Raw genomic sequence first — 26,350 nt, forward strand, 5'->3', positions numbered from 1 at the left:
CTCATATCTTTCACTGCATAGCCCATGTCTGCTTGTTGAGCAATAAACCAAAAGCACCTTTTTCATGAAATTTCTCGGTCATGTAGCTGCGCCATTTATATCCCTTAAATAAAATGAATGATCACAATGTATTAGTTCTCTATGTTGCTCAAAAAACTCACACAAAATGTTTCTAATTTTCAGTGTTAATGTCTTTACGCTCCCTGTCTGCTAGGTTTGCCCAGGATGGTTGTGATCAGAGACTACAGTGGCATCCCCTCTTCTCAGTGTGGGCCCCCACTGAGTATTCACGTGGGGGATATCATTGAACTGATGTTTGCCGACTTGCACAGCTCTTGGTGGCAGGTGCGTGTCACTCAGCTCAACCTTGTTTTATCTCAACATCTGTGACTCTATGAAAAAGTAACATGTTATGGCTGACTAGGTTTGGTGTGGTGCATGCAATGTCTTTGCACTGTCATGACTTTGAATCTGTGCTGTATGTTACATCTTCCTTTAATGCTGGATGACTCCGTTAGGTGACAGAAAAGCTTTCAAAAATGTAGATTAATGTGGTGACTTCAACAATTTATCTCCCTTTGGCCGCCGTTTGCTATAAATCACTAATTGCATTGTTGTTGTTCATCACATCGGGTGTCCTATCAGGTGAGCCGCAAATGTGACAGTATGATGAGGTCAGCTCCAATTAAAAATATCAGCTGAAGATTTGTATGAGCTTCACTGGACCCCTGTTACATTACAAACGGGGTATTTGGCTGTTCCTTCACTCTTTAGATTGAATTAGAGGCTACATCAGATGATCTAACCAATTAGTGGCTCCACTTGATTAATTGACTGCCACGGCGAAACAATAAAACAGCATACAGCTCAGGCTCTGGAGGACGTTCTAATGGTGGTGTGCAACCTCGGGGACCGGCACATTAACAACCATCTCACGAGGTCAGCCAGCGGTTGAGAGCATTTGACCTTTTCTATTTTTGAAGGGATGGCGATTTATCTGGGGTCTTCCGGCAGCCTCCTTAGCTTTTTCTCACTCTGCTTTATTTTGGTGCTAAAGCCTCATCCTTCGCCTCTGGTACAGGTCCAATCATACTGCAGTCTTTGCCAACAGCGCAGCTGGAAGTAGGCAGTTAGCCCGATTTCCTGTGCTTCATGTTTCTCTCTGTTGTGACAGAGCACATAGTGGAGGGTGAGGACATGAATGCCATGAGACTTCATGTAAGCTGATAGAGCAGCGACCAGAATGTCATGCCACAGACCTGATGGCACTGCATTGTTTGCTACCATGGTAACCCTGCATGTTGGAAGGGGATAATCACAGGAATTATCTGATAAAGCACATTTGTGTATTCCTGAGCTCTGCATAATGATAATGTAAATAGCTTAACTAAAAGCTGTCCTGTTGACTTTATAACCAACAGTGGAGCAGTAGAGCAGCATTTGATAAGCGGATTCCTCTTATGTTTGTATCATTTTTTTCCAGTGGTGTAAATATGAAGCTGGTTTCCACACATGCACTGACACAGAATTTTTTAAAGCACTCTATGAAAGCAGGGAGAAGCGGCTACACAAGCAGTTTTCAGGTTTATCAACACCCGCCCTATTGTAATCAACCTTATTGTAATATGACTGTACACGTTTTCAAGTGGTGTGAATGCATGTTTCAAGAAATTCTTTTACGGAAGTTTATCATCTATCAGGACTGTGTAGATTCATTGGCATCCTGGTATTGGCAGCCTTCAGAAATTGAAAAGAAAGAAACTGGACTTCTTTAGGGGTTTTTTGCCTCTTATCCAAGAGGTTTCCTCAAAACAACTGATGGAGAGTCCCAGGTTAAAAACCCGTAGTGGGAGTTGGAGGTGGTTTTGAGGTTCTGAGGTGTGTTCTGTGAGCCAAGGTGTGAAAAAAGGCATGAGTCATTCCTGTCACCGGGGCTGACAGGTGAAACCACTGTAAGACATTGTCCCACTCCAACATCACATGAGCTATTGAGGTCACCTTAGGCATAGTGTGAATAGGGGTTGACGTACTTGGGAAGGGATCTCAGAACTGGGTTGCAGGTGGCTGATAGTTAGTGTCGTAAGCCATCACCTGTGTTCAATGCTGATCATTCACAGTGGCTGTAGATGGCCTTTTTTACTGTTCTTTCAACCCATCTGCCATCTTTGTCCATCTTTGTCCATCTTTACTCTGAGGTCACCTCTCTGCCACCTGAACTACGGCCACCCTAGCTGAAGTTTGTCCTGTTAAGGTGGCTTTCTTATGTTGTGCCATGCTTTTGTGCAGTCCCTTTTTGGTTTCTGCTATGTAGACGTCCAAACACTCCTCACTGCACTCAGCTCATAAACTGTTTTTTACCCTGTGTTTGGGCGTTCTGTCCTTGGGATGAACCAGTTTATGTCTGAGGCTGTTGCTCGGTCATAAAAATGCACCATATTGTCACACTTGGAGAAAGTTTTTGTCTGACAAGCCTGCTACATAAGGGAGAGCAGATGAAATGAATGCTTGAACAAAATCAACACTGTAAAGAAGAATGGACCAAAATTCTTTCACAACAATGTGAGAAACTGATCAGTCACACAGAAATGATTATTTTGAGTTACTGCAGCTAAAGGTGGTTGTTTTGAATAATGATGTGGGCCTAGTTTTCCATGGGATAAATTCCTCTGGAACTTTTACCTCTGGGCCATTCTGGTTATCTGGCATTCTGCATGCAGCAAGGATCAGTTAACCATGCTCATTCATTTCAACACTATGTCGATCGCTTTAAAGACTCTTCTTCTTCTTCTTCTTCTTCTTCTTCTTCTTCTTCTTCTTCTTCTTCTTCTTCTTCTTGCCTCTGTTACTTTTTACATTTGAAGAAGAGGTCTGTGATACCTATAATAAAAGAAGGAATAGAAGGTTTTGTTTTCAGTAAGTTTGTGAGGTCTTATGGTCACACACTACATTTTGGAAAGAAACCCTGAATCCTAACAAAGTCATGTTTGCTTGCAATGAAAACTCCACAGGGTATCTTTAATCTCCAATGTCCCCCGTGGCGCCAGAGGATGGAATTACAGAACATTGAGAATTCATATCCCCTGTTACCCAGAAGGCAATTATCCCCCATCCCACTGGCAGAACAATACAATCAATCATTGTAATTTCATTTGATCCCTTGGCTCCTGCCTGTTTATGCCAACAGAGTAATAAGTTTAATCTTTATCATACGCTTATCGAAAGCATAACAAATAGAGAAGGGCTCTCAAAAAACCTTTGATGAAATGTTATTACACAGAATGAATCATAGAGATGGGTAAAGATTTGCTTTCCAATCTAGTTACTTTCGGGGCTTGCACGGTCCCAAAAAGCATTTTATACTCTAATAAGGAGGAGTGAGTAGGAAAGCATAAACGGGGCAGGAAGGCGAATGAAGAGCTCCACATGCCTTCACCACTCAACGTCTTCTCAGATTGGCTCAATGGACTTCAAATTGACCTCTAACTTGGAACTGGAAACTCAGATTATCTTCAGCTTAATGCTGATGCATATTCTTATTACTGTCTGCCAGACAATGTACATAATAGAGAAACAAGGTTATACAATAAACTAAACAATCCAAGTAGAGACAAGTCTATGTAAAAAAACAAAAACAAAAAAAACCCCAAAAAAAACAAGTAATTTGTTTGACCAAATTGGTTTATTTAACTGGAGAACAAAAGTCTGTTACTCCATGTTTGCTGGAGGAATTAATGATTTCACATAAAGCCTGTTGCTTCAGGCGGGTTAGCTAAAATGCAATTGTGAGTCTTTAGCACCAACCCAAGAGCTCACGCTGTTTGGATATTCAAAGACCAGAATAAGATCCATTATTTAGTGTTAAACGAGGCTCTTGTTTTGATGCAGTACAAATCTAACTGCCGGCAGAGTTTGAACCATAATTAACTCGGGCTACAAATTAGATGCAGTGCTTGTTGTGTGCTAATTGCTGAGGATTTATTGAGGCAAGAGTGGGAGGGGAAGAGAAAAGGAAGAGAAGGAGAGAGAGAGAGGTGCAGTTGCTCCCAGACAAATATAATGCGATTAACAAGCGGTTGCCTTTGCAGGGCAAAAATCTGGCTACAAGCAAGATTGGCTTCTTTCCAAGCGATGCTGTGAGGCCTTGCCCGTGTGTAAGTGTGCATGTTTATTGTTATCAATAAGACAAATTTAGTATCATTACAATGCATTCGGTGTATTGATGTTTTGGCAGAAGAATGTAGTGCTTTTTTATTGCAGTTTTCTCACTGTAGAAGATGGATTTTAGCTATTAGATATACCTTGAATATCACATAAATGACCTCTACCCTCTGATCTGACTCAATCAAAACTCAAAATAACCACAATTATTTTTCTATGCCAGGTTCCAAAACCTGTTGATTATTCTGCCCAGCTCTGGTAAGTGGCAAAAATAAATGTCTAAGGATGGCCACAGTTCATTCTTACTCCAGATTATAGATAATGTTGGCTATACATTGTCTATGACAATGCATTGTGAGTGGATCAGTGTAATTACAGTAGCTGTTTATGGATGTTGAGGTTTGCAGGGCCTATGGAAAGATGCCAAGCTGAGGTCGCCCTCTTGGACCGGGAAAACAGCACGTATCTGATTCGGCACAGGAGTAAAGAGTGCACTGAATATGCAATCAGCATAAAGTAAGTGACATCTTGCTTTCTATTTATTTTCTCCAACATTTTTCACTCTTTTACCAAAAAAAAAAAATAAAAATGAAATAAACACAACACATGCAGTCAGCACCAGTCTTGTGGGCAAAAACACCTTCTTGCGAGAGACGGATAGTGGGAATAATTCAAACAAACAAAATGCCCACATGCAAATAACTCAGAAAACAAACAATTCATCAAATGTTGAAGTGGATGGGCTGCAGCAGAAGGAGATCATGCTGTGTTCCAGTCGTCACTGCAAAATAAGAAGTTGTAGTGACTATACAATCAACAACATCTAGTAACTGAAGACTGACAAAAAGAAAAAATCATGTCTGGTGTAATGAGTCACAGTTTATACTGAACTGCAAATGTTTGGAAAGGCAATGTCGCTTCTAAAGGTCTAAAATGAGAAAAGAAACATTTCTTAGGGTTTGTTCTAGCAATATAAACCTATTTGGTCCAAGTTTTGAAGTGTCTGCTTTCACCCTAATTTTCCAACAAGCTTCTAAATGTTGACAAAATAGCTGGGAGAAAACATACTGTTCCCAGCCCTCCTAGTATGTAAATGCATCAGTGCTGACTGCTGAGGTAGCTAATTTCCTAAGAGACCATCTTATCAACGAAAAAATTTCTCTATTCTTGACACAAGCATCCAACAAATTAAAAATTCATTTTCACAGTGAAAAAAAATCCTTCACCCAGCAAAAAGTGCCGCTGTTTGCTCTACAGGCGTGAAGAAATAAAACTGAATTCATTAAATCCTGTTGTTGCTTTGTTGGTTAAAATCTGAAGAGTTTGGTCCTGGGGGATTTTTTTATAACGCTGTCTCTCGCTGAAATGGATCCAGGGATGCATCTTGTTATGGTTTTACACAGTTACTTAATTTTGCACTTTAGTGCGTTTGTGGGTTAAATTTCATCAGTTAAGTTTATTTCACGCAACAGTTATTATTCAAGGTTACGCTAAACTGCATTTGCCATTGTTGTGGTTTATTTTACAACTTTTCTATAAGGACAACAATTAATTAAACTTGGCCCTTCTCTGGTTATATAATTATAAAGTTATATAATAAAATAATGTCAAGTTAGAGCTCACTGGTCTCTTAATTAGATTAATTAGAAATATAGTACTTGCAGTACTTAGAAATATAGTACTAGAGATAGATAAATGAGTAAATACAAAATAAAGCTTTCAAAATGATGATTTCATGTTGTAATGGAATAAAGCCATCCAAATCTATCTGCCCCTATGTGAAAAAGTAATTATCCACTAAATTTGCCAAGGGTGGCACAATCTGGAATCAAGTGTTTGCGATATCTGGCAATGAGTCTTTCACATCACTGTGGAGGAATTTTGGCCAACTCTTCTCTGCACATTCGTTTTAATTCAGTCACACTGCAGAGTTTTTGAACATGAACGGCCTGTTTAACATCAAAACAAAGCCTCTGATTTAAGTCTGGCCACTCCAAAACCTCAATTCTTTTTTTTTTTTTTTTTTTTTTTTTTTGCCATTCAAAGGTCAACTTGCTGGTGTGTTTTGAATCATTGTCCTGCTGCATAACCCAAGTGCGCCAGAGCTTCAAGGCACAAACTGATGTCATTCAAGATTTTGTGTTAGAGAGTGGAATTCATGGTTTAAGTAATTAAAGCAAGTTGTGTCAGTCCTAAAGCAGCAAAGCAGCCATAGACCATCACATAACCACCATGTTTGACTATTGGTATAACATTGTTTTTAATAAATGCTGTATTAGTGTTATACCACATGTAATGGGACCCAAACTTTCCAAAGTTAAACTTTTGTCTCATCAGTCCATAGAATATTTTCCCAAAAGTCTTGTAGCTCATCAAGATGTTTTTCAGCAAATTTGAGTCGAACCTTAGTGTTTATATTGGTTCGTGGTGGAGTGGTTTTACCTTGAATCTCTCCCATGAATGCCGTTTTCCCCAGCGTCTTCTTTATTGTTGAATCACAAAAACTTACTTTAACTGAGCCAAGCGAGGCTTGCAGTTATTGAGACGCTGTTCTTTCTGACCTTCTCGATGAGTCATCCATGTGCTCTTGGACTAATTTTGGTAGGCCTGCCACTCCTGGGAATGTTCACAATTTTTCCAGGTTCTCTCCATTTGTCGAATAATGGCTCTCATTATAAGCTTAGAAATAGCTTTGTAACTCTTTTCCAGTGACTTTGTGTCTCAGATGTTTATTCAGGTTTGTGGCATGATGTGTTGCTTTTTTTTTTTTTTTAGATCTGTTAGCCTACTTCACTTTGTCAGACAGGTTCTATTTAAGTAAATCAGCAGGTGTGGGAGTAGCCAGGCCTGGGTGTGGCTAATGACATTGAACTCAGATTTCCAAAAAACCAAGATAATCACAGTTATTTCATTATTTAACAAGGGGAGCGATTACTTTTTTGCATTTTTAACCAGGTAGGTTTGTATGGCTTTTTCCTCTTAATGAATGAAATCATCATTGAAAAGCTGCATTTTGTATTTGTACTCTGATTCTCTAACGCCTGTAATTGTGACAATATAGAGTTAGATTAACAATGTTCCTTGAAAGACACATTTTTCAATTGTCACTGCTAAAGTACAAAATTCTCAAAACTTTTCTAGTTTTAGTTAAAAACATTTTTTGGTGAAGGAGACCTTGTCCGGCATTTGCACATCATGCCTAAAGTTTGTAGAAGTTCATTTTTGTTATTGTATGACAGTTATTCAACTGAATATAGCATGGGAAAGAGGGGGAATCGTATAGTCTATTTCACCATCTGTCTCAGACGTATATTCAACGAAAACTTGATAGCGTTGCATCACACTGTTTGATGCTCTTCAGTTATCAGTCTGTGTATTTCAAAAGATGGCTAGAAACACACTTGAGTTGTAGATAAAACATACTTCCCTCAAGGCCTCAACAAATGACTGCTTTATCTACAAGCTGAGTGCCTGCGTACTCCTCTTTTCAAATACAGCCCTGTCCATTTAACTAGTGAATACGTTTCAGGGCACATCGAAGCTTGTTCACTCTGTTAAAAAAGAAAGGACTATCGAGTCCCTCTGACCTGCCATGATGGCTCCAAGAGATTATAACGAGTGAGGGTGCACTCTGAAATAGTGTTTGGATGTTAAGACTATTCAGACTGTGACACACCATTCCAGCCCATTTGGTTTGGTGGACTCATACCGTTCCCCATTCAAAGCTTTGATGTACAGGGCCGGTTTCTGAACACTCCAATCCTAATTGCCTGTCTCAATGCTTAAGATCATTATCAGGATGGCCATTTGAGATAATGGAGCTTTACACAGAGAGCTGCTACTAATCAACTGGAACTGTCTGGTGTCAAACACTACAAGCGGTCAGTTTGTGTGTGTGCTGAATGCTGTTTGCATGTGTGTAACACCTTGGGAGCCTTTACGAGGGAAGGAAACATCTTGCCTTCACCAAACGGGTTATCTGTCTCTGTGTGTTAGGCACCCTATGACTGCAAATCAGTAACATGTTACTTACAGTACAGTCATACATTCAGTACATCCATACAGTCGTACATGCAACTTGAAAATATTCTTTTCATTGGTTATACACTGCGCTGAGAGATTTTCAGTCTGTCTTCGTATATCAAGGACATGTTAGATACAGCACAGTACACTACAGGAAATGGCTCAAACTCCCAACTTACTTTCACTACCACTTCAAACACTCCTACATTAAAACATATAACTATATATAGTATTATAATCTCAAATAGATGCAGTGTTTTATTGAAACGTTTGCAAACATACACGGGAATACAGTCTACAAGGCAAAAAAAAGGTTTGTCCAATTTTAACAAGCTAGAGACCACACTTATTCTTCAACAAAGCCTGAACTATCATAGGCAGGCTTTCTTGTATATTCTTTAAGTAGTCTCCAGGAATAGTTGTCCACGCCTCTTGAAGGACATTTAAAGCTCTTCTTCTTCTTTTTACATCACATTAATGTTGAGGTCCTAGCCCCGGGGAGCCCAGTACATGGCAGATCACATTCAATTGTTTGTTTTTTCTATCCAGGTCTTCTTTTGCTGCATTGACAGTGTGTTCGGGGTTATTGTCATGCTAGAAGTTTATCAATCAGATACTTTCCAGATGGTATTACACACCGAATCAAAATCTGACAATACTTTCTACATTTATAATTTCATCACTTTTGTCAAGATCATCAAAATTTGACTTAAGTACAACTCCAAGCCATGACTGTAGCATTTGTCCTCTGTCGTACTCTTTTCAGTACATACTGTATGATAACTATGCAGCAAAAATGTAAAGTTTTGATTCATCAGTCCATAAGACCTGGCCAGTGATTTTTCAGTCCAGTTCCTGTGTAATTTGCCATACTTCAGCCTGTTTCCTTTAATTAGGAAACGCTTCTTAACAGCTGCTCTTTGACTAAGATTCAATGTTATATGACGTAGTAAAAAATATACAAACAAAAAGCATGCCTCTGAAAGCGGTCAGGTTCAAAGACTGCACTGAAAATGAATGAATGAATGAACCTTGGACAACTGTTGAAAAATATAAAGAAATGCGAGATGGCTCAAGACTTTTGCACAGCACTGAGTGATGATTTAGTCGTTTAATCCACAATATCACTCAATTGCAACTGTTATGTTTACAGTTAGTTGTAATGCAATTGTACTAACTTTCAGTGTGGCAAACACACCAAGTCCATACAATCAGCAGCAGTAATTAGGCAACTCTATTGCAGAATTCACATTCCTTAGTAAAAAGAGGGCACGCTGTACTTTGGTATTATGGTGGCTGTCAAAAGCTGACACTCTTGTTATTCTGTCTATTTGTGACTGGCTGATTAGAAACTGTTATAGAGTATAATTTATGAGTAAAATAATTACTGTTGTCTAACCCTGAGCACAGTTGTGACACTGTTGTGTCAGCTAATGTATTTAAAGCTGGGTTAGGCAACATATTTTTGGCAGCACTGAACAAAGCCAGCACCGAACAAAGCCCCTGGCTTCATTTTTTAGTTTTTCTACATTTTTTGTGAATTATAACAAAAGGATCAGTCTAATTCTAGCATAATTTTGACTATACGGTGCTTTGGTAAGAGATAGAAATTGGCTCAGCATAGTAACCAACTCTCAGCACAGACAGACCTTAGTGACAGTTCATCATAGAGACTGGACTGATGCAGAAGCATGTCTACTTGATTAACAACCCATGTCTTATTCATCCTCCACAGGTTCAATGATAAAGTCAAGCACATTAAGATTCTGACCAAGGATGGAGGCTTTTACATCGCCGAGAGTCGGGTGTTCAAAACTGTGCTGGTAATGGCTTTATCTTTCTATGGATTTTTGCAGCGTACAATCTGCTATAGCATTAATAAGCATAATCATTTTGACTTTCCACTATTTTTGCAGACCTCTCTTGAGAAAAATGCAATTTCCATACAAGTAAAAATGTACTTTTTAAAATTAAAATTATATAACTACCACTGGTTTATTTTGACATGTTTGTACCCACTTAGAAAGCCACAGGGACATGCTTTAAAGCTGTGGCTTTGTATCGCAGCAGCTGATATTCAAATTTATTCAGTGCTTGCACTTGACATTGGTGTAAAAAAAAAAATACATTGTGGTACGCTGCCCCATGGACACTTTCTCTGTAATACTCTCTGTATTTGCATTGCTTGTACTGTCAAGAATAATGAGCAGCTAACCTTTCAACTTGTCCTTGCATTCACTTCTATAGACTTGTGCACTATACAGTCTATATTTTTATGGCTTAGCGGTGCTTAGGGTACATTTTGTTTTCTTGTGTGGTTGACACAGGACTTGGTGGAATACTACCAACAGCACTCTCTAAAGGAGGGTTTCAGCAGTCTCGACACCACTCTACAGCACCCCTACAGGGAACAGCCCAATGGAAACGTGCCCACGGCCATTACCAAGGTCGGGAGTGGTAAGTCTGCTTTGCAAACATTCAGGTTCCTTTCCTGATGGTATCTGTATGACAGGTTGAAAAGCTCCAAGTTCAGATCAGAGCTTTATCCAGTTGTAGCTGAAAGATATTCTGAGCGTTTGTTTTGACCTGTTTGGAGGACCAGAGGGTCAGACTTTTGCTACAACAGACCAGGTCAGATAAAGCAAAGCGAGTAGTATTTTTTTTTTTTTTTTTTTTTTTTCCCTGGGAAGTTTAGACCTGTCTTTATGATGGATACAGTCAGTGGTCTATATTTCCCATGCCATCTCATAGACACAATAAAACACTAAACCCCAAAACCATTTGCTGGAATCAGTTTCTCACCTACTACACAGTTTCTTACATTACAGTCAAGTCAGTGTACTATACACTCTTGCTTTATATATATATATATATATATATATAAAAACATGCTGACAAAGCAGTTGTTTCATTATTAGACACTTAAGTGTCTAATACCTCTGTCTTGATACCCGAGGCTGTCATATTCCTAACATTTGAGACATGTTAGAAACACTTAGTTCAGCATAATGAGCTAACATGATTCCCCTTGGAATAGCATAGCATAGACAGCAGCAGATTTATCTTCGAACCTCTTTTTTTTTTGCTTGGTTGGTCTTCTCGTGTCATTTAAGATTTAACTGCCTGATCGGTGTATTTAATAGTACACCGATCAGGCATGCCATTATGACCACCTGCCTAATATTGTATTGGTCCACCTTTTGCTGCCAAAACAGCCCTGACCCATTGACGTATGGACTTTACTAGACCCCTGAAGGTGTGTTGTTGTATGTAGCACCAATATGCTGCATTGCACACAACAAACTGCATTGCACTTTGTATTCTGACACCTTTCTATAAAAACCAGCATGAACTTTTTCAATTATATGTTCAGTAAGCCTGTTATGGTCCGCTTGGGTCCCATTGACGTAAATTTCGTCATCAGACAGCGAGCACGAGGGTCCATGTGACCGTCGGTGTGCCTGCCTGTTTTTTGTGACTGCACAGACTACTCCGTAGAGAATTTACATTATAGTACAACAACTACACATGTGCCCCAGGTGGCGGACTTCAAAGAAGTAGTCAGCAGTTGGGTCTCCAGCTGTCCTTGTCTGTATCATCGGTGGTGTATAATCTAGGTTTTAAATGAAGAATATAAAAAACATGACTTCATTAATTGATTCTGTGCTAATTATTTGTTCAGTTTGTCTTCAGTGAAGAAGGAAGCATACACTAGAAGTAGAAAGTAGAAAATAGAAGTAGAAAATGTGGATAGACATTTGGAGGAAGCCCGGAGACGGAGAATAACAGCATCAGAAGGCGAGAACAGGCGAGACAGAGAATGCAGTGCAAAAGATGATACGTTGTATTAACATGCATCCGGATACGTAATCTGGATGATTATGATGATGATTTACGCTGGCTATTAATAGCTGTTCTTGTTATGTTGATTTTACCCTCATTGTAAATGACTCACAGTTATAGATGACTAATTTGAAAAAAGAAAACATTAAAATCCATTGATTTTGTGACATTCATGGCCACCTGAGATCTGATAAAACAGACCACCTATATGTGATCTACTTCTATTGTAATTGTTATTTATTCTGTGTACATTTGTACGTCAAGTTAATCTGTGTATGTTTTCATCCTATACATCTTACTGCATCTTAATAGATGCAAAGAGTACAAAGGGATGTGGAGTCAGAGAGATAGGAGAGGAAAACACAAAAGAGAGTCAGAGACAGCGAGTGAGAGAAATATAAAAGAGCCTCTGCAGCTCACCAGGCTTGGGAAAGCGAGGTCCCAGTTAGAGCCCAGTGCCCGAGGCAAGCACCAGGAGCCTGCTACTCCAAACGTCACACTCCGCACTCTGCTCAGCTCTGAGATGGCTTCACAATTTTCCTGACAGGACATGACATTTTACTTGGGCTTGCTGTGGAAAAAAAACCTGTGACAGCCGCCTGCTGACACACACCTGGGGGATACCCCTGGTCCAACCGAGAGACCGTGACTGTTTCCGCAAAAGTGGGAAAAGTTTGCAAATATGATCTGATGTAAAAGAGCAGGAAGCAGCTGGAGGTAAACTGTCTTAACTTAAAGAAAGGTGTATGTGTAAACAACCATAGCTGCCGCAAGAGTGGCAGAGGCAAGCAACTGAACACAGGAACAAAGTCAAAGTTAGCCCTTTGTGTCTTTTCGGATGTAAAATTCTGCTACATCCTTGTCCCTCTCACTCCTTTGTCAGCATCGGTCTCCTAGCGCATCAAGCTTCAAAGCAGCTCTGCAAGAGGCGTGTTTGTGCATTGCTGCCATTCACCGCGCCGCTGTCTCTGAAAAACTCTTGACAGACCTGCCGCTGCCTCATTGCATTCTGGGATAGATTATTATTGCCTTAAGTCGTCCACCCCCATAGACAGACTTAGAGTGGGCACCGTATTCTCTGTCTGGTAAACAGCCTCTGTGGAAAGACAGATGTCATGCCAAAACAACAACAATCTCAAAACAGACACCTCATAGCAAAGAAAATAGAATGCAAGGCTGAGTAAACAATCACAAGATGCAGAACTACTGTAAAGCCATCAAAACTCTGGAGTAATTTGCTTGGAAAAACCCCAGCTAGTATTTTTAATTAAGTCTGACTGAGTGCATTTCCCTGTGTGTGTGTGAAAGCTTGAGTTGGGAACTAATTAGCAATGCAATGATCTTGTGTTGTCTGTCAGGATAATCATTTTGTAGTTAAGTCTAACTTTTACTGGGACACTGGAGTCTGTTATCTTATATCAATATCATTAAATTTCATATATAATGTCCTGAAAATATTTATGACAGAATTATTGAAAGAATTTTAAGATACTCAACTTGTGCATTCACCTGAAAACATCTAATACATCAGCCCTGCAATACATTTTCACAAGGTTTCTAGTATTCAGTTGTTGTAGCTTTGTGGTCATTTCTCTGGCCCACATTGATATAAATAGCATATTTTAAATAATAGAAACTCATGTCACCCTCTGCACGGTCCATGCACATATGTTCTTGTGCAAAAGAATCAAAAATATTTTCATGTAAAGTATAAATACTCATGCTATGTTAGTATGTTAATAGTTGTGCGAACTCTGGTCAGACACTTGACGCATGTTGGTCTCTGCCTGTACGGTACAAAGAGAAGGCACGAAACCATACTGCTGTGCTGACGGGAGTTGTTCTCTGAGCATGAGGGTCTGCTGGCTCAGGTGAGATTTCATATGGGAGCAGGAGCTCTTAGCTTTGCAGTGTGGAATCCCAGACGCTGCCTTGTCACAGCACCGTGCTTCTGCTCAGACGTATACTTACACACAAGCTGCCGCTGCTTTTTTAGTCTGAAGCTGAAAATTTTGCTATTGCTGATTTTTATGCAGTGTAACGTGTCTGTGAAGGTTCTCAGTCATCCAGGTCATCGTAGTCAAAGGAGCTTGCAAAGAAAAGCGTCTGGACTTCTTTAAGTTACTTGAAGACGTTTCACCTCTCATCCGAGAAGCTTCTTCAGTTCTAAGGTCAAATGGTGGAGAGTCCCAGATATAAACCTAGTGGGAGTATCCCCCCACAGAGGGACAAAAGGACCCCCTGATGATCCTCTAATCGCCTGAGCCAAGGTGTGAAACTGGGTGTGGGTCCCAATCAGCCAGAGTTTCGGGTGAGTTCATTGTGAAACCTGGCCCCACCTTATCATGCGAATTCCTGAGATCAGATGGCCCAGGATGTGAGTGGGCGTTAAGGCGTCTGGGAAGGGATCTCAAAACTGGATTATAGATGGCAGAGAGTTGGTGTCGTAAACCCCCGCCTCTGTTCAAAGATGGTCGCTCACAGTGGACATGGATGGCTTCTTTCACTCCTCTTTCAAACCATCTGTCCTCTCTGTCCAAAATGTGAACATTGGCATCCTCGAAAGAGTGTCCTTTATCCTTAAGATGCAGATGGACAGCTGAGTCTTGTCCTGTGGAGGTGGCTCTTCTGTGTTGTGCCATGCGCTTGATACACCGGCTACATAGGGGATGACATCCCCTATGTAGCCGGTGTATCAGAAAAACTCAGGAGAGTTTTCTCCAAGCATGACATCCCGGTGCATTTCAGACCCAGCAACACGCTCAGACAAAAACTGGTTCACCCGAAAGACAAAACGCCAAAACACAGACTTAACAATGTGGTGTATGCTGTACAGTGCAGCGAGGAATGCCCAGACCTCTACATTGGAGAGACCAAACAGCCACTTCACAAGCGCATGGCACAACACAGAAGAGCCACCTCCACAGGACAAGACTGATCTGATCTCAGGAATTCGCATGATAAGGTGGGGCCAGGTTTCACAATGAACTCACCCGAAACTCTGGCTGATTGGGACCCACACCCAGTTTCACACCTTGGCTCAGGCGATTAGAGGATCATCAGGGGGTCCTTTTGTCCCTCTGTGGGGGGATACTCCCACTAGGTTTATATCTGGGACTCTCCACCATTTGACCTTAGAACTGAAGAAGCTTCTCAGATGAGTATAGGGGTGGGATTTAATAAGTTTTCTTCGTCCCACTCCTTTTCAGGTAATTTTTGTTTTTTGTTTTGTGCACTTTATGTTCAATATATGTATTTTTGTTGTGCCTGAAATGAACAAATAAATGAATGAATGAATGAATGAGAGGTGAAACATCTTCAAGTAACTTAAAGAAGTCCAGACGCTTTTCTTTGCAAGCTCCTTTGACTATGCAGTGTAACCAGCACAAAGTTGAAGAAAGCCACACTAATGTAGCCAAAAGTTTACATCCGAGACTTATTATTCAGCATAGTAAACCAAAAATTATGGACGTTAACAGGCAAAGGGATTCTTTACAGAAATTCCTACAACAAGTAGATCCATCTGTATACCCAAATAGTCTTTAGTATTCAGACCAGCAGTCCTGCTCATACCATCTCCAAATTAAGTCTCTCCCATCAATTTTTCATTTTCACTGGGTTAGGTCCTTTGGTGAAAAACATATTATCATTCATTTTATCCTGCTATATTAGTATGCCAAAGCAAACTAAATCATGTATTCTGATTATTTTTGTTGAAGTTTTTCTCTTTTAGGATTGGACCACAATTAGAGAAGAAGTGCTAACCAAATAAAGGACTTCATACAGCATTTTGTGAAATATCTTGTAATGTCTTGATATGGCTGTGGCAGTTTTGGCAGTTCTGCGTAGGACTGCCACACTGTAGTGCTCCTGTCTCCACATTTTTATCCTGAATTAGGAATGATACTTTCTCAGACTTGTTTCTGCTATGTCAAAAGCACACAATTGTCTTAAATATTGGTCCATTGCCTACCACTGACATTTTGCTGAATTGGTACTGAGGCATAAAAAGCAACATATAAGTGTTAAAAAAAAAGTCATACCTATACTGACTTTCAGGCATCAACACGTATTATAGGCTCACTCACTTAACCCACCTTACTGCGGTTTGTGCTGTGTAAGATTTTGTGCATGTGCCCGGGGCAGTAACAATTTGTCTGATGGTTTCACTGTTTTGCCCTCCTCTCTCACTGCGTATCCCCAACATTATTTGCTTTTTTGCTTGTACTTTGACTTTGACAACTTTTACTCTTTCTCTCTCCTTTACCCTCACACAAACACGCTCTCTTTCTGTCAAACTTGTGTTTACTTTGCTTATGTTCTCTCTTTGCTCCCACTACGGCCTGAACCCCCTCCCATCACTCGCTGCGTTTCTCTGTAGTTTCTCCTGGCGGCTGCAGCTTTGTTCCTCCCTCCTCCTCGCCTTTCTGGTCAGGTACAGGTACAGCTTTTCTACTGTCTTTGAATCCCCCCGCTGTATGTCCACATTTCCACGTTTCTAAAGATGAGCTGTCTTGTTTTCTTGTCTCTTTTAAATAATGCAGGTTTTTTTTCCTTGGTAATTACACAGAGTGTATAAGTCACCCCGTTGGGGAAAAACCCTCACATCAGTCTTCTGGAAATTAAATATCACAGATGTTATGAATTTCTGCCGGCTATGATATCTCCCATTTGGTCAAGATAACTTCAGAAATGTCAGCAAACCACTGGCAAAGAGCTGCAAAGCCACCATTGCTGGCATTTACATTTTACTACATCCAACAATAACACTATCAATTCAGCTAATTAAAAAGATGACATGCGCTTTTGTTTGTATGGTTTCACTTAATGAACTGTGACAAATATGTTACACAATAAAACAGTTAATTGAGCTTTAGTATCCATTAAAAGTTGTGACTTTAAGGCCAACAGTGGTGGTTATCCTCTTGAAATAATGAGTAAGGGCTCCCGAGTCAGAATAACTGGAGGTTTTTCACATTTTCGTGTTTCCAGCAAGACACGAATGCAAAAATTTTAGTTTATTAAGAATATTTAAGAATTAAATGATCTCTCTCTGTGCTTCCTTTAAGCATGCGTGTGTGGAACTGAGCACCTGAGTTGTTGTGATGTGGGTTAACTTTGGATGTCTGTGTGCATGAGAGGATAGATGTATTCCTTTCGTCCAGCATATCTGCACAGTCGTGTCATCTGTGTTTTCACAGATAAGGTAAACAAACCTATGCACAGCCGTGTTCACGTGTGATATGAGCCCTGACCTGCATGCGTAGGAACAAACTTGGATAACCTGATAAGTGCTGGATGCATCGCTTGAATTCACCTTTAACTTTTAATAAGATGAACACATGACCATGATAACCCAAGTTCTCTCATCCTGGCTGCGTGCTTGGACCCACCAAGCTGAGCTGTCGGATACATTTCTCCTCTCTCACCCGTGAACCTTAAGCATTATCTCATTTCTGTCTCTGCGGTTTTGCTTTTACATGAATCAAACCCATGAGTCAAGGCTTTTTAGAATCGCTGCCTTATCATTCTCACAAAATGACATAGTCAGTTTACTACGATTAATACCTGTGAGGAATGTGTTTTGTACTAAAAGAAAAAGAAAAAAAATCAATGAACCATAATAATTTTATAGCCATGTATAATAAAGCTAGATAAACTGAATTTAGTTTGGCTCAAGTTCTCTCTTGATCCTTGTTAGTTAGTTTTCTTACAGTAAGTGAGCATGAAAGTTTAATCTCACCCTGAAAACAGCAGTACATCTGTAAACTTTGTCTTTAAATATTAAATTCAGCTTACATTTTTGTATGGAGTGTAACTCTGATCTGTAAGTGTGATATTTCTTGCTGGATCAGTGTCAGCAGATGTTTTCACAGTGTCTAAGATAAGGTGAAATTTTGTAAATGGGTCCAAAAGTAATATAAGATCTCTCTCTGTTTCAGTCTTTTCTCCTAGAGTGGTGGGTTATGCAATTGCACGCTACGACTTCTGCTCCAGAGACACGCGGGAGCTTTCTCTGCAACAGGGAGACGTTATCACTATCTACACCAAGATGCCCAATGGGTGGTGGAAGGGAGTAGTCGGTGGCAGGGTATGTCTTTGACAAACTTGCTCTTTGCAGCTGGCAGGATTTTTTGCTCGTTTCAAAGTGGGACAACAAATAAATATTTCACAAATATTTTGTATTAAAAATGAAATTAAAAAGGGTGAATCAGTAAATGGCTGTGTTTGGCGGGGAGCTTGTGAGTGAGCATGTCATGAAGGGTGAACCACTTCATCCATAGTTAAATGGAAAAAAGCTCCTTAGTTTTAATGGGACATGTCACATTGGCACAACAAAACGTCCGTCAGTTAATTTTTTTTTTTTTTACCAGGTTTGTTTAGCCAAAGTATCAGTTGTTATGCAATTCGATGCACAACGACTCGCCACTAAATTTGCTCACATCTGAGTATGGCACTGCTTGTGAACACACTTCTCCAACCCTGCCATGCAGGCACAGTGTCACAGTTACCACTCATCCTAGAGTTAACAATGTATTATCTCTTGTACTCACCTCCAAATTGTCAGAATTATTGACCCATCCTGATCAAAACTAGAGATGGCACGATACCACTTTTTTATGTCCGATACCGATACCATAAATTTGGATATCTGCCAATACCGATATGAATCCGATATAGTGTATTTTAATCAATAAAACTGTTTTTTTAATATCTTGCTGCTTTTTGTATAAGTTCATACTCAAGTTAAAAAAAAATGTCTTTGTGCCCCCTTTTCCCTGTTCATGCCCTATCGGCCCCCCTGGCTAAACTTTGCCAGATCCACCCCTGCACAGTTACCAGCCGTCAGCTATGTAGAAAAGGATCCTGGTGTAGAACGTAAATAAATTCCAACAACAGCTTATCAAGCTTAAACGTGCTGCTGTTGTTCAGCCGCTGGTTTCCTCTTTCTGGCGCGAAGTGGGCAATAAACAAACAAGAGAGACGGACTCGCGACAGAAAAGCCGATCAGCTGATCATTGATCAGTTTCATGAAGTAGCAGCAGGAGAGGGAGGGAGAGAGAGGCAATCGCTCCATATATCGGTTGTTAAGCTTAACGCTGGAATGCTTTACAAACATTCAGAGATGAACTTACACACTTGCTTTACTTCTCTCTGGGAAAACTTCCTCAGAGATGAAATGCTGGTTTGGTAGCGAGGCTCCAAATACACACAGTCGCTCTATCACGTGATACATACTGCTGCGACGTGCTACGGTTATGAGCCGAGTTACGCCATGTCGCAAGTTTTGTGAGGTGCTTTTTTGATATTTAATGGATCGGATGACATTTTTTATTTCTCTCCCATATCCGATCCAGTAATTTACGTCAGTATCGGACCGATGCCGATACGTAATATCGGATCGGTCCATCTCTAATCAAAACTACATATAACAGTCTGTACATTGTGACAGGAGAAGAATTCTTCACAAGATCAGCGGAGGTCTGGTTGAGTTTGAAATGCTGATCTAGATGCTACTTTTCTCTTCTTAGGTGGGATGGTTTCCCTCTACTTATGTGGAGGAGGAGGACTGACTTCGCTTGTTGGAACGTGTATTCAGCACCCATTCAGGCTGAAACCCTCCAGTGAACGCCATGCTGCTCTGCCACTGTCTGGGCCCACAGTCATATCTCTCTTTGATAAAAATCCAGAGACTTGGACACAAGAGGAGGTGGCAGTGCCCTTAAAAACCTTCTCCTGTCCTCTGACAGACTCTCACACAGAAATGTCAAATCACAGATTCCAGGAGCGTCATGTCATATCTTACCTCTACGCAGTCCTGTCTGCCCCTGCGGCCCACTGGGAAGTACATGTGCTGTGCCTAGATAACCCTCCGCCTTCCCTTCCTCTCCCACTCAACTTCTCTTATTATTGATGACTCCATCATCTGGTATGAGTCTTGCCTTTCGTTGTTGTCATGTTTTGAGGTCAGCAAGGCTCAATCATCTAGCTGGACCACAGATCCTGCTGATAGTGCCCTGCTCAGGTACCAAATTAAAGTGAAAGTGTTGAGAAGTTTTTGACTCTTCCTGGAACACTATAGCCCTCATGGCTGTTTCGGCACTTGCGTTCAGTTTTCTTTAATCTTGTTTTTTGCATTCCAAACTGCGTGGACACAAACCTTTGATAAAACTGTAACTGCCAAACTTTGAATTTGACCCTAATTTTAAAAAGGGGTGGAACATGGAAAAAAAGGATGGAACCATGATGGACTGATCTGTCAGTCAGTGGACCTGTGGACGCTGAAGTGATGCACATCTGAAGAGAAACAGCTGATTATGTGGCCACAGGACGCCACTGATAAAGCTACATCTCCCAAATTAGATTCCTGTCCTTTTAAATACTGTTTTATTTAAATAATCACCTCAACTTTAAGTGCAGCCTTCAATAAACATTGAGTTGATGAAAATCATTAAAAATGTGTTTAGCCTGAAAAGCTATAGTTTGAAATTTTGAGAAATGTACTTATTTGCTCCCCTGGCAAAATTAGATGAGAAGGTTAATACCAGTCTGAATTTAGTCTGTTTAATATAAAGTTTGAAACAGTCATTGGCTGAAAGGCTCACTTATTGAGAGGTTAGAATTCATTTGTTCAATTTGTAATAAAGCAAAACTGTAAAACATACAATGTGCGGTTTTACTTGTATATGTGTTGGACTTTCTTGTCAGTGGGGACTTTTTTATGTCTCTGTGGGTTGTCTGGCAAACCCATAGTGATGACGAGTGATGTTAGAGAACTTAAGAGGGGCTGGTAGGTGGGTATGGAAATCTCCATAGCAAGTTGGGTTACTGAAGCCAGTCTTTATGCTAAGCTGAGCTAACCTTCTTGTGGCTGCAGGTTCATATTTAGTGGAAAGACACAAGAGTTATCAGTCCTCTGTTACACTCACCAAGAAACTCTATAAGCATTTCCCAAAATATCAACCTATTCCAGCCGTGGTTATTCCTGGCCTACAAGACTACAAATGAATATGGCAACTGTGGCAAAAGGTGGTTTCACAGTGTTCCCATTTGATGACACTAGAGCAAATATAATGCCCAGTTCTCATACATTTTTAGACATCAAAGATAAAAAGTGTATGCATAAAAGGAATTACAAAGCCAAATAAATTTTAAAAGCACATGTGTGGTGTGGATAGGTCTATACTTGAGCTCCTTGATCTTTTGATCATTTACTGTGGAAACCAGAGAGCCCTTTTGCATTCCACGGATTTTGTGTTTACCTCAACTCTCTCTTTTTTTTTTTTTTTGGTTTCAGTATGAATGATTCAAGGGTGATGTAACTGCTGTTCACTGTAGAGCAAGGTAGCACAAGGGCGTTAAGCGATGCTGTTTTCCTTCAAACATTAATACCCCACTAACCATGTGTTTGACATAAATATTTAATAAAAGCACGCTCTTTGAATTGCACTTTTAAAATGGGATAGGCTATTATTCCCTCTTCGGACAAATGTTACATTGCAGGAACAAAGGCTTTGCGAGGTTGCATCACAAATCACAGGTGTGTCTGATATGGTTTTTGGAGTCGCAGTGGAGAACAGGCAGTGCTCAAATAATGTCCAAACAAACAGAACAGGGAAGACGACTGAAAACCGTTATGATGTAGGAACATGTAGATGTAGAACAGTATTTTTTTTTCTTTGCCACACTGAAAATTGGCACAAAATTGTGCCCCTTTCAGCAAATTTGCATTGTACAGGCTAAAATTTGCAACATATTTCCTCTCTTGGAAATTATATTTGTTGATCCTTTGTCCTAAATTAGTTATAACTTGAGCGCAATGGCTCAATTAAAGTAAAAGAATGTGACTGCAGGATTTCCAGTATTTGCAAATGCAAGGATTTTTTTGTACACTTGTCACATGCATGTATTTGTCATAACCATATAGTATATGTAAAAAAAAAATAGATATAACCAGTATGATATTGCACAGTGTTTTTGACCCTGCATTTCGAAGTCTTTTTAGCATTTTGTCTTGCTAAAGTTATTAAACATGGGAGTCTGCCAGGATTGATGGGCTTCTGCAGGCACCCCAAAGTGGGCATTAGAATAATTGCCTAGGAGGTGGATTATAGATTAATTATTATATAATTATTATAGAGAAAACAGTCATAGGACTGTGGGACTGATAGGTCAGCATTACAGAAAAATGTCCTCAGTAAATAATGATAGCAAACCAAAACCTAAATAAATAATAAATAAATAAAATAAGAAAGTCTTTGTTAGAATTACCAAAAACAGGGGTGCCTATAATAGCATTTCACTGCTGAACATGTGTCTAAGCTGTAGACACTACACACTACTATACTTCGCAGCTCTTATGTGTCATGTTAGTAAGAGATGGTAACAACTGCATCAAAATGCCATCTAAAAGAAACAGTTTCACAACATCAACAGAAAGGTCTTTATTGATGTGCAGATGGGCACATCAGGGAGTCTCGAGGGACTGCTGGTACAGAGATGACATGGTTCACATTATTGTTTCCACCTTGTATTCACTGACTTCAAAAGTCAGAATTTGCTACAATTAGCTAAATTTATGTATTTTAAGCAAACAAATTAAGCAAATGCTCCAGTTAATCCCTTGTGATCCTGATGACACTGCATCTAGTGAGATGCTGCTCTTTTATCTATAGGTGTGTTAATTTTACTGGTTTCGGTGTATTTTAATGCCGTGATGCAGTAAGCTAGTTCTCTTAATTACTGAATGTGCATTTCCTGCTGTTTTATACAGTCTGATCATATATATCTCATATATATTATAGATTTACACACTGGAGCCTCACAGTATCAGTATTCTTGTAATGTAAACACTCCCTCAGGCTTTCTTTCCCCCCCACTGCTCTGCAGCCACTCTAATGACCAAACCCAGCAGAGGGAGGGTTCTGCTCAGCTAACAGTAACCCTCCCATCACAAAAGAGGCAGAAAAAATAGCTCCCCTAATAATCTTCCTCTCCTTAATCTGTCTGTTCTTGTCTTAGCCAAGGAGATGAAAGGCGACAACAGAGAAGTTGGACACCAGCCAGAGAGAGAGAGAGACATAGATGTACAAGGCTGCATGGAGTATGGTGAGATAAAGAACAGGTAGAAAAACAATAGTGTGTATGGATATGAGAGAGGGACAAAGGCAGAAAGAGAAAGCAAAGGAGGCCCTGCATCATCTTCATCTGTTGGGATGATCTTCTTAACCCCAGTCTTCACCTGTCAGTCCCTCTGGATCTCTATATGGGGCTAAAAGGGAGTTTAGCAAAAGCTGAAACTGCAAATACAGTGAGCTCTCACTTCCCCTCAAAGGGGCTCAGCTCTCTGAGAGAGTTTAACAGTATGATTTACATTCAACTGATGACTTCTGACCATGAAACCTCATACAAACTAAAACTGCAGCTAATGTTTTTCTTCACTGAGGCAAGGTGCATATAAAATGTCTCACAAGAGAAAAGGGAATGATTGAAAAAGTTATCAGATCTTATGAGAAAACCCAAACCTGACCCTGAATTGGATAAGTGAACGGAAATGGATGGGTAGGGGTGCAGCATGATGGCACAGTGGTTAGCGCTGTTGCGTCATAGCAAGAAGGGTTTAAATCCGCCGGCTGGGGTCGTACAGCTGCGGCCTTTGTATGTAGAGCTTGTGTGAGTTCACTCTGTGTACTCTGGCTTCGGTCCAAAGACATGCAATGGGTTCAGTTAACAGCCAGTTCTAAACTGGCTGTAGATATGAATGTGAGAGTGAATCTCTCCCTGTGTTAGCCCTGTCCAGGGTGTGCCCCGCCCTTCACCCCATAGCAGCTGGAACAGGCTCCAGCAACCTCCCACGACCCTGAATTGGAAAAGCGGAAGAAAATAGGTGGATGAATTGAATTGTTATAACATGACATATATGATCTGATGGCAGCTCCACCTCATACATGCAAAACATTCTGATTAAAATCTGAAAATAATGTGTTATTCTTCTTTTTAGTGCTCTTACTGGGATTTTATAGGGAAGCTGCCCTCATAAGAAAAAACAAAAAACTGTATTGATTGTTCATTTAGAAACATGAGCAAACATGAATGGTAGTTTTGCTTAATTCATTAATTTATATGCTAGATGAATAACTTAAGAAAAATAACTCAATCTGACCACAGTGCTTTTGTTTTTTGGAAGTCCTTACAGTTACTTGGCTCACTAAGAGAAAGGCCCTGAGTCACATGACCTATTCGAAAACCCTAGGGAAATGATCAATTCTGTGCCTACAAGAGAGTAGAAGAAGTATGAGCGGTTGACTTTAACGCTTCAAAAATGTCATTATGAGTAAAGGTATCGAGGAAAGAAGAAATTGTACAGAAGACTTAGTGAGTATCGGTGACAAAGTCGAAAATGCTCATTAATTCTTTTTGCTGTAGTCATACGCAGTGATTGCTAAGTATGCCATAGGCCACCATTGCTGAATAGTCTGTCGAACTGAGACGAGTTAATCAGTAAAACAAGAGAAGAAGAGAAGGTAAGAACACAGCCACCCTCCTCCCTGCTCGCCTGTATGGTGTTGCTAAGTCTCCATGAGGACTCTATCAGTGCTACCCAGCAATTAAGATCTCACAGATCAAAGCAGTCTAAATGAGCTAATCCTCAGAGAACCGCTGCTCTCTGTCTGTCTCTCTCTCCGTGTCTCCCTCACCCCAGTTACTTCCTCTTGACTCATGGGCTCCGTGTGCTGACTGCGCTTTGATGCTTGACAGCGGTGGGTCTTCTAAATGTAAAATGGTGAATAAATGTGTATTAATGGGTAATGCTTTCATATCCTTAATGTCAATTTGCACAGGCTGGGGAGCATGTTTTCAAAGCTCTTAAGACATAATTGACGATAACGAATCTGTAGCCGCTGTATCTGATGTCCACATGCAGTGCACAAAACCTCTGAGGACCGCATCGGCAGGAAGAGATTTAATACAACGTTTGATAACAGGCAGTATTAAAATGTCCAGGCCTGCATTAAAACGAATGATGCAACAAGCCCCTTCTGAGTGTGGCAAGTTGGAAGCAGCAGTGGCATGAAAGCGAGTGACAGCTTTGAGGTCAATAGTTGTTCACAGGAGCGTGACGCTGGTAGCTGCTTAGCAGGTCGGTCATTATCATAGGAAAAGCAGAGCATCTGCCTGTGACTCCCGGGGACAGGTTTAACGAGGTGGTGGTGCTTGTCATGGGGGCTTGCTTTGGCAGGGTCTGTCTGTCTCTAACCCCACCTGCTCACCCCCCCCACCCCCCACCCCCACCCCCCTTCATGTCTACCTCTTCTCCTCCAACCCTTTCCTTCAGGTCTGCCAAATGGGGGTGTTCATGTTTACAGCTGCCTCCTCCATCAGGGAACCATTGTTTCATGGCAGCCTTTTGTGATGAAGGTTTCTGTCTTCCCGCTATTATTTCTTCCCACTTGATTCCCTTTTTTGTTTTTTTGTCCCCCTTGTTTGCATCTAAGCTGTCTATCTTCATGTTACTTCGGTCTTTGTCACTCTGTTTTTGTCATTCTCTGTTTATATTCTTCTGCTTGTTTGACCCCATTATTTGTGCCACTATCTCCTGCTTTCTTTTAATACATGTAATAGCAATCCTTTGATTCACTAACTGCCAAAGTCAATACTGCTTTGTAATAAATCACGAATAAATGCTTAATAAAATAACGTTAAGTCTGTGTGAGGGCAGTAGACAGAAACAGAGGAAAAAGTATTCTGGCTTTTCACAATCCTCCCTGTTTATCCAGGCTTGGACCGGCACTAGATGTATACCGGCATGTGACCCCCTTGTGGCTGGATCAGAGAAGTATGTAAGTGTGGCAATGGTGATGTATGAGGCTGACAGATGAGGAAAGGCAGGAGTCTCTGTGGACTGTGATGTTTGCAGATAATATTGTGATCTGTAGTGAGAGTAGTGAGCCGGTGGAAGAGAGCCTGGAGAGACGAAGGTATGCTCTGGAGAGAAGTGGAGGTGTGTAGAAGCACAGCATAATACATGTGTTTGAATTGTGAACGTCTAAGGAGTAGAGATAGTGCAGGTAGATGAGTTTAAATAACTTGGGTCAGCTATCTAAAGCAAAGGACACTGCACGAGAGAGAGGAAAAAGAGAGTGCAGGCAGGGTGAAGTGGGTGGAGAGGAGTGTCAGGGGTGATTTGTTACAGAAGGACACCAAGCAAGAGTGAAAAGGAAGATTTACAAGATGGTAGTGAGATCCACTATAATGTATGGTTTGGAGATGATGGCACGGACAAAAAGACATGGTGCTGATGTGGAAGTGGCAGAGTTGAAGATCT

The 26,350-nt window shown here is 40.5% G+C and overlaps 1 protein-coding gene across 3 annotated transcripts in view; it reads left to right on the top strand.

Moving 5' to 3' along the window:
- The window catches only part of LOC146367917 (guanine nucleotide exchange factor VAV3-like), a 55,099-nt gene extending 32,405 nt beyond the window's left edge, over window positions 1-22,694 (top strand). For 2 of the 3 annotated variants that reach the window (XM_084912063.1, XM_084912064.1), the window contains exons 20-28: window positions 215-345; window positions 4,086-4,151; window positions 4,382-4,416; window positions 4,558-4,674; window positions 9,917-10,004; window positions 10,509-10,638; window positions 16,406-16,459; window positions 17,967-18,115; window positions 19,557-22,694. In XM_084912063.1, coding sequence (XP_084768189.1) covers window positions 215-345; window positions 4,086-4,151; window positions 4,382-4,416; window positions 4,558-4,674; window positions 9,917-10,004; window positions 10,509-10,638; window positions 16,406-16,459; window positions 17,967-18,115; window positions 19,557-19,598 — 812 coding nt within the window. In that variant the 3' untranslated portion in view covers window positions 19,599-22,694. The remainder of the gene's footprint in view (window positions 1-214; window positions 346-4,085; window positions 4,152-4,381; window positions 4,417-4,557; window positions 4,675-9,916; window positions 10,005-10,508; window positions 10,639-16,405; window positions 16,460-17,966; window positions 18,116-19,556) is intronic. The other variant, XM_084912065.1, reaches the window with a different exon arrangement.
- The last annotated feature ends 3,656 nt before the right edge of the window (window positions 22,695-26,350 follow it).

This window comes from Perissodus microlepis, chromosome 18, assembly GCF_051167445.1.
Source record: "Perissodus microlepis isolate ML-2025 ecotype Zambia chromosome 18, ASM5116744v1, whole genome shotgun sequence".
NCBI lineage: Eukaryota > Metazoa > Chordata > Actinopteri > Cichliformes > Cichlidae > Perissodus > Perissodus microlepis.